This window comes from Diabrotica undecimpunctata, unplaced genomic scaffold (genome assembly GCF_040954645.1).
Source record: "Diabrotica undecimpunctata isolate CICGRU unplaced genomic scaffold, icDiaUnde3 ctg00002096.1, whole genome shotgun sequence".
NCBI classification, from domain to species: Eukaryota; Metazoa; Arthropoda; class Insecta; order Coleoptera; family Chrysomelidae; genus Diabrotica; species Diabrotica undecimpunctata.
The window spans coordinates 1-13,729 of record NW_027313159.1 but is presented as its reverse complement, the minus strand read 5'-3'; the positions used below and the strand labels follow the sequence as shown (position 1 = coordinate 13,729).

At 32.5% G+C, this 13,729-nt stretch overlaps 1 protein-coding gene across 1 annotated transcript; it reads right to left on the bottom strand.

Annotated features, from left to right (window-relative positions):
• Positions 1 to 1,898: 1,898 nt before the first annotated feature.
• On the bottom strand, positions 1,899 to 2,342 carry LOC140431834 (uncharacterized). Its single transcript, XM_072519713.1, has one exon. It carries the CDS (start codon positions 2,340 to 2,342, stop codon positions 1,899 to 1,901), a length of 444 nt encoding a protein of 147 aa, XP_072375814.1.
• Positions 2,343 to 13,729: the final 11,387 nt, after the last annotated feature.

Here is a 13,729-nt window from a genome sequence, read left to right as displayed (position 1 = left end):
ATCAAAGAGCTTTTTTCTCGATGGGTCATTTTGTTCCATCCGCATTACATGTCCTTTCCACCTCAGACGTCCTTTCTTAATATGTTTTACGATATCAAGTTCCTGGTATATTCTATAGAGTTCGAAGTTATACCGTCTTCTCCATACTCCATTGTCATTCACTGCTCCATAGATTCGCCTTAGTACTTTTTTTTTGAAACATCTTAACATGTTTTTATTATTTTTTGTTAGAGTACAGGTCTCTGAACGATATATTAGGACTGGGCTTATTATTGTTTTGTAGAGTTTTATTTTTGTATTCCTCGATATAATTGTGGATGTAAGGAGGAGATTAAGTCTAAAATATTATCTGTTGGCCGTGCAAATTCTGCGATTTATCTCTGCGGTAGTATCATTTTCAGTGTTAAGTGCTCCCAGGTATACATACTCGTTCACTGCTTCAATGACGTAGTTTTCGATAACAAGTGGTCGTAGGATTTGTGGTTGCGTGCCTATTTTCATATACTTCGTTTTGGTGGTGTTTATAGTCAAAGGTTACCACTTTCTTAACACCACTTGCAGTTTAAGGCGATTCTTCTTCAAGAGTTTTTTTATAAGGCAATCCTATAATTAAAACAGCTGCACTAGAGCTCTTTTGTTTAATTCCTGAGGGACCAGGCAAAACAGGCGCAAAGACTATAGGTCAGTTGGTTTTACAAAGTTGCTTATTTTACCAACCTTTGTAGTTAGTACACCATGTTCTACAGGAACGTTTTGTAAAATGATAATTTGTTTTGTTGCTATGGGGCAAATTGTTAGCTAGGCCAAAGCCAACTGAAAGGCTAAACGGCGAATATCTGTTGACGTTAAACCATAAAACCTCCTTTCGAGAGAGAATGATTCTTGAGTTGATTTTTCGAGGTATCGCAGTGGATTTTCTTTTTTACAATAATATTCTAATATATTTATATTTCGGGACATCGTATGCTTTCGCCGCTTTCAAATATCCCATCTTATTCAGTATAGCCGAAATTGGAGAAGTCATGTTTGCTTTATTCTATTGCTTTCTTTTTTACGGGACATTCTGTAAAAAAAACGTTCTTCAGTATACACTGCTCCAAGAAATTAACGCACCACTTTAAAACTTACCATATAACAGGAAAATATTAACTAAAATGAAAAGCATTTTATTTCATATCACTTTACTTTGTAAAACAAACATATTTAGTGATGTTGTGGCTAACCATCTTCAATATTCATAAACTTACACAATCTTAAAACAATTAACAACAAAATCTCTAATTCCAAAAATAGAAATTGTTCAGTTTTTTTTTACTTAATAAGACGTATTTCCACTCCTGCTACGAATAACAGCTTGGCATCGACGATTCATACTTAAAATAAACGGTCTTAAAATATTCTGATTCAATTCATTCCACATTTGGACAAGACGTTGTTCCAGTTCCTGCAGAGTGTTTGGTTGATAAGGAAAATTCCATAGACATCTACCAAGCAAGTCCCAAACATTTTCTATAGAATTTAGATCGGCACTATTCGCTGGCCATTCCATAACGTCGATTCCAACTTCATCTAGATAATTTTGCACTATATTTGCAACGTGCATCATCGTGCATTAGAACAAAATTTTCGCCAATATAAGGAGCAAATGGCACAACGTGGTCTTAAAGAACGTCAACAATATATCGGTGAGCGTTGATGGTACCGTTATTCAACACCACCAAGTCTGTACGACCCGTTAAAGAAACGCCACCCCAGACCATAACCGACCCTCCACCGAATAACGTCGTTCCTCGCATGTTACACTGTGCATACCGTTCGTTCTGACATCGGTACATCCGAATAAGCCTATCACAATTGTAAAGACAGAATCTGCTCTCATCTGTAAACAGATCTCTATTTCAATCAGCCTCCAACCAATGGATATGATTTCGTGCAAATTCTAAACGCTCTCTGCGATGAGCTACGGTCAAGGCTGGCCCTCTGACAGGTATACGATTTACCAAATTACCTTTCTTGAGACGTTGGCGAACAGTTTCATAGCTGATTCGAACATTATGAACATCTACAAGTTGAGATTGTAAGCTTCTGGTAATTACAAATCGTTGTCTTAGGGTGCTAAGTCGTAAAAAACGGTCTTGAACGGACGTTGTTACACGATGTCGATCTTGTTCTGGACGCCTAGAGTGACTACCGGTCTCTCTGTACCGTTCCATCATTCGTGAGACCGATGTATGGGGTACGCCGAACCGTTCCCCTAAATGTCTGTAACTCCAACCTTCTTCGGGAAAAACCACTATTTGAGCACACTCTTCATTAGTCAAATTTCTTGATTCGCGTTCCATTTTGATTAAAACAATAGCAAAATGTTACCACCAAACAGCAATAGTTCACACAACGACTGAAAAATGACACTAACCTCTTATCGACATTAACAAATTTAGAGCACCTTTGTTTTGTGTTCCTTAGAAACCGGTTTGAAACAAAAAAACAATACAAGTAACCTGATAAAAACATTCCAAATACATGGTATATTCCATACAAAAATGAATACAATTAAATTTAAAACACCAATGAATCGCTTTTTTTGTATTTGTAAATGGTGCGTTAATTTCTTGAAGTAGTGTATATAATATATAAAAACGTTCCTTATATTGCATATCCAATATTGAGAATCCTTCTATGTATAATATTAGGCACATTTCTAAATTGCAGATTAGAATTTTTCTAAAATAAAAAAAAAGGTTTCATTACTAAAACTACATAAATATGTCAACTTTAACATGTATTACAGTACCGATTAAAAATATTTAAAGTTCTTATAATACCTTATTTGAAATATTTTCAGCACTAAAAATAGGTAAGCACAAAAAATTTAGGGATCTGTGATTCAATAAAGTTTGCAAGTATGCTGAAATGGTTGATCTATAGATTCTACAACGACTTCTAGATTAAGTTTTAAATTATTATAATCTAGCCTTGCGTAAATAGATGGCACCTGTTATTCTATTTGTTTTTGAAATGTTTCGCTATCTAATACCTTCCTCTACTGCAATAATTTAATAAAAAATATTGTATTGTGTCTATTTTCCATCCTATTGTATTACTACTACTAATTCTACTATATTATTATTGGTGATGATGGCAAACATAAACTTGCATGCATTTTGCATGGCATTTTCTATTAGATTATATTACGTTTTAACCAATTGCAAGTTTTATATTGCTTTCAATATTTTATTACTAGACTTTAGCAAATACTCAAAACGCATATTTTGCATATTTTATGCAAATATCTGGAGATTTTGCATATTTATACAAAAAAATGCATAAAATGCATAAATCTATTTCGAATTGTGAATTTTATATAATATTCATCTAACCGTAAATAATGGTATGACTAAGTAACTGGAAATTCTAATGTTTATTTTATTTCAATATTTTAGTCTTCAATATTACCGATAGATACTACTAATATTCTTGGTATTAGAATCGAATTGTCCTTTTGCAAATCATTTTTTACTTAAAAGTGAAAGTGAAAACTTAAGCATCGTCAGTGGAGCTTGTTTACTTTGTTAGCTATTTTGATTTTAAATATGTCGAAAATAACCAGTGTCGCGACTTAGATTAAATCTTACAAAGATACGTATATGGACAAAGTTTATTGTTCAGTTTGTGGCAAAATTGTAAGTACTAAATATTTATAATACTGTTCTATATTTGATATGTTATTTAAATTATTTTATTAATTGCATAAACTAATTGCATAATAAAAATACCTATTTATGTATATTTTATTATAAAATAAATATTTTAACTATTGCTGAAATATCAGTGACTGCCATGCAGTAATCGTGCAGTTACTTAAATGTAATTTCTTCTAATAATACCTTTAGTTTAAGATTATAAGGAAATCGGTTCATACTGTAGTTATTTATATTAAAAAATCTATATTAAAAAAAATTTCAGATAGATCAAATGTCAGAACTGCATCACATTTAGTCAAAAACGGCTAGAGAGGAGAAAAATATCAAACTTCGGTTTCTAAGTCTTTTCGGTCAAGTTCGAAAGAACACCATAAACAAGATACTTATAATGAAAACTTATGCGGTGCATTAATCTCTTCAAATATACTGCTTTTAAAATTATCCAATGAAAACAACTTCTTTTTTAAAAAAATATTGTAAATTAAGTATTCCAAGTGAAAGGACTCTAAAGAGAAACCATGTCAACTCATTGTACCCATCAGTAATAGATAATATAAAAAGTGAAAAAGACAGAAAAGATTTGAGTTCACGTTCAAAGCGTCTATGTATCTATTGATACGTATTTCGACTTAATAAGTCTCATCAGAATAGTTATTCATAGCCGTTCTTAACGTGAAAAATAATCTTCTCTGTCTTATTAGAATCAACAATAACATGGCTTCGTTATGGACGCAATAGCGACATCTGATAGAAAAATCGGTAAGATAGTTTCGAAACAAATTCAGATTTCTGCTTTAATCTGGAGCCTTCTAAAAATTGCAAGGCATGACCAGACGATGATAAAGATGTTAAAAGAGACATGGGGAATCTAAAATTTGCATTCCACGACATGTCTATTCATCTAGGCAGAAATCCTAACGAATTTGTTTCTCGTACTCATACAGAGTAGATCCGAATAAAATGAAAAAGACAGAAAAGATTTGATTTCACGTTCAAAGCGTCTATGTATCTATTGATACGTATTTCGACTTAATAAGTCTCATCAGAATAGTTATTCATAGCCGTTCTTAACGTGAAAAATAATCTTCTCTGTCTTATTAGAAGCAACAATAACATGGCTTCGTTATGGACGCAATAGCGACATCTGATAGAAAAATCGGTAAGATAGTTTCGAAACAAATTCAGATTTCTGCTTTAATCTGGAGCCTTCTAAAAATTGCAGGGCATGACCAGACGATGATAAAGATATTAACCCTTTCAGTCACTGTGTCGTCAATTGACGACACAAGAATTTTAACTTCGTTTAAGTAAATATTACAGTTAGTCACAATTTTGTCAATTAAAGAGACATGGGGAATCTAAAATTTGCATTCCACGACATGTCTATTCATCTAGGCAGAAATCCTAACGAATTTGTTTCTCGTACTCATACAGAGTAGATCCGAATAAAATGAAAAAGACAGAAAAGATTTGATTTCACGTACAAAGCGTCTATGTATCTATTGATACGTATTTCGACTTAATAAGTCTCATCAGAATAGTTATTCATAGCCGTTCTTAACGTGAAAAATAATCTTCTCTGTCTTATTAGAAGCAACAATAACATGGCTTCGTTATGGACGCAATAGCGACATCTGATAGAAAAATCGGTAAGATAGTTTTGAAACAAATTCAGATTTCTACTTTAATCTGGAGCCTTCTAAAAATTGCAAGGCATGACCAGACGATGATAAAGATGTTAACATCTTTATCATCGTCTGATCATGCCTTGCAATTTTTAGAAGGCTCCAGATTAAAGCAGAAATCTGAATTTGTTTCGAAACTATCTTACCGATTTTTCTATCAGATGTCGCTATTGCGTCCATAACGAAGCCATGTTATTGTTGCTTCTAATAAGACAGAGAAGATTATTTTTCACGTTAAGAACGGCTATGAATAACTATTCTGATGAGACTTATTAAGTCGAAATACGTATCAATAGATACATAGACGCTTTGTACGTGAAATCAAATCTTTTCTGTCTTTTTCATTTTATTCGGATCTACTCTGTATGAGTACGAGAAACAAATTCGTTAGGATTTCTGCGTAGATGAATAGACATGCCGTGGAATGCAAATTTTAGATTCCCCATGTCTCTTTTAACATCTTTATCATCGTCTGGTCATGCCTTGCAATTTTTAGAAGGCTCCAGATTAAAGCAGAAATCTGAATTTGTTTCGAAACTATCTTACCGATTTTTATAATATAAAAACTTATATTAGTGACAATTACCTCTAAGTGTTTGTTGGCAAAACCACTGATTTGTCAGTAAGATATATAGCTCATATAATGGTTGGTGTTCTAAGCGATCAAATCTTACCAAAATCCACACATTTAATTACAAGCAAGTCATTAGAAAAAACCAACTCTGCAACACTATCAAGTTTTGTACAAGAAGAAATATCACAATTTTTTGTCCTTGCAGCTGTTTTTAATAAATTATTGCTTTTTATCCGATGCTGCACCATATATGGTCAAGGAAGGACAAAGTTTAAAAATATTTAATATAACTTAATACACGTTACTTGTTTAGCACAGGAAATGAACATAGTTGCTAAAGAAATTGGAAAAGAGTTTTCTTTTGTAAACTCGCTGATGTCAAGCATAAAAAAGTATTTCTCAAATATCGTACATATAAGAATTCAACTTAAGAAGACAACACTAAAGAAATGTTTCCAAAAATTCCACTTCCACCAGAACCGATTCTAACATGACGGGGAATACGGTTGGAAGTCGATTTTTTCTGTTCAGACTACTTCGTAGATTTAATGTAATAAATAAATTTAATATAATTAAATTTAATGTAATTAGAGCTTTTTTGCTAGATGTTAAACAAATTTTTAAAAACAACGTTCTTCAGCAGCAACTTTTATTCTTTAATCAAAATTGTAGTTTGCTTCAATAAACTATTACTCAATTAGAATAATCCAAGGTATCCTTGGTAGAAGGCTATAAATTAGATCAGCTTGTCAAACTGTTAAAAGTGACACTGGAAAAGATATTTTTCAAAAACTTGAAACAATAATTCAAAAAAACAGTGGTTCTCAGAAACTTACTGAAGTAGCTTAGAGAATTGAAGCTTTCGGCGTTATTATTTGTGGCGCTTTTTATCAAACTTGTTGCATGTTATTTAGGCCTGGTCCAAATTATGTTTTTTACTAAAATAGGCGGCACAATTTTTGTGATCGCCGAACCCGTCATTCGCAGTGTTTTTAATATCTTGTTTTAAACCAAGTATTTTTATATTGCACAGTCATTTGCCTTTCGTAAGCGTTGTATATTACTCTTTTAGTACAGATCATAATTGCAAAGGAATATATATTTTCCTGTAGCTGTATTTTTTTGAGAATTAATCTCTTAGTCGATTGACAAAATTGCGTAACAAATGGTTTTTTCACCCGATTTGCTCCATAAAAAGTTATTGCCGTACGGCTTGGCTTCACATTTTTTGTAGTACAATAGATGACCAGTTCTTTTTCCTATAATACAAGCCACACCCTAATCGGCCTAAAATACAGACTTATTTGATCTTCGTGCCCATGCACCATCAGCTATTACAGTAATAACAGCTTTGTTATCTTCTGAATCACTTTATGTTAAAAGTAAAATCAGATTCGGAAAGTGAAATTTTCAATTATATTGCTTAATATTTCGTCTAAATATAATCGTCTAACAATTTTAACTGTACTGTAAGTATCAATTCTCAAGTTTTAAACTGATTAATTTACGATGAGTAATCCGGTTATAAAAATACCGGCATGTGCCTTATCTAAAGGACTGGACTTGCAAATTTTTAGTTTAGTTGTATCTTTGCAACTAGCAAACAAACTAGCTTGTTTATAGATATATGTGCATTGTGCATTGCTTTAATTTTGAGTTGTGTTGAAATTTTGTTGTGAGTAGTTATAATAATTTTATTATTTTTTTGTTGTTTGTTTTTTTGAATTTGTGTATAAAGAAAATGTTTAGACCATGGGAAAAATCACCTACAGTTTTTCGTGCATGGGAGCAAGAGAACCCAAGTGGTAGTAGAGAAAGTGTAGAAGTCAACAATCTTTTAAGTGTAAGTGATACAAAAAACAATGACACTGAGACTGTAACTGTAGAAAAGTGTTTAAGACTTACAAAGAAAAGGATTGTTTTGAATGAACAATCTAAGAGAATTTGTATAAATGTTTACAAAAATCTTCAACATGATTCTGAAAATAGTTGTAAAGGCAGTATTATAAAAAAAAACGGCCTTTTTAACAGGAATTCCGTATTCTACCATCCGCGACATCGTGAGTGTGGTGTTAAAAAGAGAAAAATAAGATCGGATGCTGGAAAACTTAAACAAATTAATATCGTGACTGCTAAATATTTAAGGAATTTGGTTCACGAGGAATACAAAATAAATGTAATACCAACAATTGATATTATATACACCAAGCTTGTTTTGATGGGAAGAAGCTGCCCTAAAACCACTTTACGTAAAAGGCTGAAAAAACTTGGGTTCAAATACAAAATCGTTGATAAACGGGTAGCTATTATGGAAAGTAAGAGGATAGTACACTGGCGTTTAGATAATTAAAAAAAAATTCAAGAATATCGACACTAAAAGCGGACTATATATTATTTACCACTATCTACCACTCAAGTCTTCTTAAAAAAAATCCTAACAGTTCGTCTTTAAAACAGGAACTAAAAGATTTCCTCTCAGATAATGATTTGTATTTTGAACTATAATACGAAACAGTTACTTGATGTGTTCGTACTAAAACTTATAAGAAACAATTGGACACTATTGCAATACAACATGGCCATACTGTTTTAAGGTTACCACCTTTTTTTTACATATTCAATCCTATCGAACTTATTTGGGCACAAGTAAAAAAACGGATTCGGAGGAAAAATAGTTTTCCAAAATTTGACGCGAAAGTGGTCGATTTAATTCGATATGAACTATTAGAGATTACAACTGCCGACTGGAAAAAAGCAGTAAACCATGTAGTGAAAGTAGAAAATGAGTACAGAAGACTAGGACAATTATTTTCAAACAGTGGACAACTTATTATTAATCTGGTGGATAGTGACGATGATGAGAGCTCGCCTGCAGGAGAAATATTTTAGACAAGGTACGCTAATATGATGATTATTTCAGTTAAAACAACTTAGTTTTTCATTATAAATTGCTAACTTTGTTTAAAACAATATTTTCTTAAATGTAAAATACTTATCCACAGTTTCGTCTATGTACATCATCGTTTAACGCTAATAGGGCTTTTCGACGCTTCTCATATGTTTCAGGCACTTATGATATGTCGTATAAGTTTAATATATCTACGTCATACGTTATTGGTATATAGAATATACCAATAACTATACACACCAAAGACGTATGACATATAACAAGTGCCTGAAACGAAAGAGAAGCGTTAAAAAGCCCACTCTGAGATAGCGCGTATCACCTAGTATTTTTTCCGACAGGGTAGTAGAGTGATATTTTTTTTACATTTCACTTTCAACCATTTACAAAGCAAAGAAATACAACGTTTTGCTTGTTTTTCCAAAATCACATATTCTGCTCTTTGACTATAATATACACATTACACATTGTTATTTTATGATTGAATACTTGTATCAAAAAATTTGTGTCGGTGAAACAACCAATATCGTGAGACGTCCCTGGACATCGGTTATTCGAATTTCATAACGTACAAACATTATCTGTTTGAATTTGCCGACGGACGAAATATCGTTGACTCGACTTTAGCTGTGCCCAGAAAAGCCAGGACAGCCTTAACGGATTTCCGAATTCACATAAAAAAATTCAACCTCACACTTCTGACACGGAGATCTGAGACAAAATATTTATATTGCAAAAAGCTGTACATGAAATTTTTAAATACTCCCTGCATATTCCAAAAGTAGCAAAAACCCACCTCAGGTAGATTAAAAAATGCTAGGACGCCATTATTTATTCAAGACCGTTAAAAAGGATTGTAAAAGTTACGTGGGCAAAAAGAAATGGGCCAAAGTTATGGGATTCTGGAATTTTTTTATTAAAACCACTCCACCACTTTTTACACACTTTAACCATTACTTCGCGACAGGTACGGCTTCAATAGTAAATAAATTTGTATTATTGGACTTAGTATTGAGTTATTGATATCGATCATTTAACATATATCGGTGTTAAACAAATAATAAAGAAATGTTTTAAAGTCTAGTAAAGAAATATTTTTAAACCGCCTCTAAAATAAAATTACACTTTACAAATACATCAATTCAAATGTAGCGTAGTTCTTCAAGATTAACTAAAATGTCTAATACTTGAATATTATAAATAAACTAATACTATTATATACTAAACTAACTAAAAACTAAAATCTATGAGTTAATAATTCTTCTAAAAAAATTTTTTTTCATCCAATTTGCAGGATTTGTTATCATAATGCGCATTATTATTAAATAATAATTATAATAATAATAGTCTCCCGTTTTACACCGCTGTCGCGGCTTTGGGAGTATAGCAGGGTAGTCTGCTATATCTAGGGCCTACGGTATACAAGGAAGGTAACATGGCCAGTGCTACGCTTCAACCGTCTATTATTACCCCTGGTTTTACCCAAGGTACTCATTTTTATTCAGGCTGAGTCGACCTGGCGCCTATAGACATTTTTAAAATGTCTAGATGTTCTTGCCGGCGGTAGGATTCGAACTCCGGACCACCGGCTTGCGAGGCGAGCATCCTACCGCTTGCGCTACGCAGGTCCTTAAATAATAATTATACCTATCCAAAATATACATCACATAAGATTTTTTTAAGTAATAAACCAATAATTTGAAAGTTGTTTTACTAACTATTTAGCAACTTTTCGTATTGGGTGATTAGCATCGACGTTGAACATACTCTGTCCTTTTTAGTCTAGGCTCCGCCATGTTGGCATTTATTGTGAATATGTATATATCTCCTTTTTCAACTTTAAATTATTTACTTTTAAATATTTAAAAATTTGAATTTAACAAAGGTTTTAAAGGTTTATGAGATATAACCCATATTTTTATTCATTTGAAAGGCTCGATTCCAATAGGTATTGAATATAACATCGTTCGCGCGCACGTTTGAAATGTCCAATTTTCCATGACAGTTGTATAGATCAGGCTGATTTGTTTGAAGGCATGGGGTATGTTGGATTTGAGAAACGCTGTGGTTTGTGGCTCATTCGCATAGACCTCCGACATTCGCATAGACAAAGTCAAACGGGATCAAATCGCATGATCTGGTTGGCCACTTCACATCACTTTCAAGTGAGATGACCATGCCTCCAAATCGCTCATGCATAATTTAAAATGTAGCATAAGCTGTGTGACATGTACTGCCGTCCTGTTGAAAACAAATACCGTAGTTATCTAAATTATGCATTTCAAGCTAAAAAAAAAGTCGATAATTATCAACCTACAATGCTCCCCATTGACCGTGATGGTTGACCAACAACTTTCTCAAAGAAATATGGACCGATGACGGCCGCCAGACCAAAATCTACATGAAACAGTGGCTTTTTCGCGATGCATTAGATGTTCTTGGATCTCATCTGAATTAGCATAGTCCCAAATTCGACAATTTTATTTTTTGACGTACCTCCTTTTTCAAAGATAAGCCTCATCGCTGACGATGATATTTCAGTGAAAATTGGGATTTAAGTTTTTCAACTGCTCTACACTCAATTCAGTGAACATATGTCGTAGTCTATTTACCTTTAACTCCTTGAATTTGGCATGAATATAGGCCTAAATACAATACAATACAGGTTGTGGTCTGTAAAAAGCCAAGTTTTTCCGAGAAACGTGAAATCGACTTTGCACTCTTATGGACAGCAGCAATTTTTTCGGCAATTCATTTCGTCGACGTACGGGTGTTGGTTATTAGCGTAACCAGTGTATTATTTATTCTCTCTACCTCAACTACACTGCTAATAGTCCTCTCGATAGGACAATTATGTCTACCGTAAAATAAGCGAAGCACGTGGAACGTTACCGACAAAGAACACCCATTTTGATGAAAAAATCATCTGCTCATCTTGTTGTATTATATATATCCATCTACCGTGATTTGTAAAAAACTGACTTAATAATTATCTGTTAATTTGACAGACGTAGCTTCAACAATTTAGTACTACCAACTGTCAAAGTACCGAAGTCTCTATTGGAAGACCTTTTATTTGTTCATTTTTAATTTTATCATTTTTTGTAAGGCCACTATCCATCCAAGCATTCCCGTTTCGCCATATTTGCTTATGGTGTTGCATTTGTTATTCCTTTTTCTTTATAATTTTTTTTAACTGTCCAACATTTAATTTTATATTTTCAAATTCATTGGAATCTTTCTAACACACAATACACTACTCGCCTCCTTTAATTTTATGTACTCTGTCCTAAATCTACTACATACTTCTTTATCTATACTTACATTATTATGTCATATGACCATCCAAAGATATTATCTTATTTGTATTAGTAACTTCGTCTTTAATGAACATTCTGGATATTCTGTTTTTGTCCTATTTTAAATTTAAATTTGAATTTTAAACCTTTTTCTTTGAAAGCTTGTTAATAGTATTCCAGGTTTTACTCTAAATTTGGTTTAGCATTTTCTATTACATCATCAGCAAACACTAAGTACCAGGAAATATTACGCAGTAGTTTCCTTGTTATTTGATGATGATGACTAATGAACACTGCTGAGAATAATAAAGGACTAAGCACCGAGCCCTGTAAATCCTTCTTTTACATGATATTTATGTCTTCACTCTGAGATAGCGCGTTTCATAATAAACTGGTGCTCATACATCATTTTTCATACGTCTGGTATTTCATCCACTTCTCGCTTCCACTTACTCTGACGAAACAACTTTCTGTTTGCATGGAATAGTGAATCAAAACTACAGATATTGAAGTAAAGAGAATACTTATTGGATACCTGGAAGACAGATGTCAAAAATAGAATTATAGATTTATTTCTCTTCGATGAGTCTCGTATAAGACTAAGATGTCTTGATTTTTTACAATGATCCGAATTTGCAAATTAGAATCATTTCATATAAAAATACCTTTGAGCTTCTTGTTCGTGATTCTTTAAACAGTTGTTTTTCTAGTAGACGTATTGATAGACGAGGAATAATAGATTTACCCCAAGGATCTCCAGATTTTACACAACAATCACTGTCAATCAATAAAAAAAAATTTGATAAGAAATTGGAGATATAAAACAAATAATGAGAAAAATGGTAGAGAAAAAATGTTAAAAAATTAGAAGTTAAAATAATTGGTTCGATGAGGAATGCGAAAAAGTTTTGATAAATTAAAAAAGGTACGTTGAGAGGTTTACAAGGAGAAAAATAAAGAAAAAAAAGTTGTAAGAAAATACTTAAAAAGAAAAAAAGGAAAATGAAGGAAAACCAACTGGATGAAATAGAAGAATGTTTTAAACCAAGTCAAACCAAGACAAATTAGTCTATTAATTGTTATCTCACATTAATCTTAATTTTCTGAATTTATACAGTTTCACCGTGTATAATTGTGAAACATATCGATTGTAATGTATAATTTTGCCTGCCACATAGGGTATTGCTATAAGGGGTTGAAAATTGGGACAGAAGTTACTGGGGGTGGAGATAGGGCAAGCAAACTAAACGATACTTATGCGAAGTTAGATATTAGAACAAGTTTAAAAACCGACGCGTCGACGTCTCCGAACGTTTTTGTTTTGTTGAACAGGGAGTAAGACTATATTCCCACTATATATATATATATATATATATATATATATATATATATATATATATATATAACTGTTTTGGATGGGTTGGAGTCAATAATAGGGCTATTGGTTAACTATTTTTTTATTCTCGAGCTTTCAATTGTGTTTACAATTATTATCAAGAGCTAAAAAAGACAAAATACTTACAAGGTTGAACTAAAAAGAAAAAACACTCTGAGATAGCGCG

Excerpts from the sequence above, each read along its gene's own strand:
- LOC140431834 (XM_072519713.1), bottom strand. The coding sequence starts at position 2,342 with ATGGAACGCGAATCAAGAAATTTGACTAATGAAGAGTGTGCTCAAATA.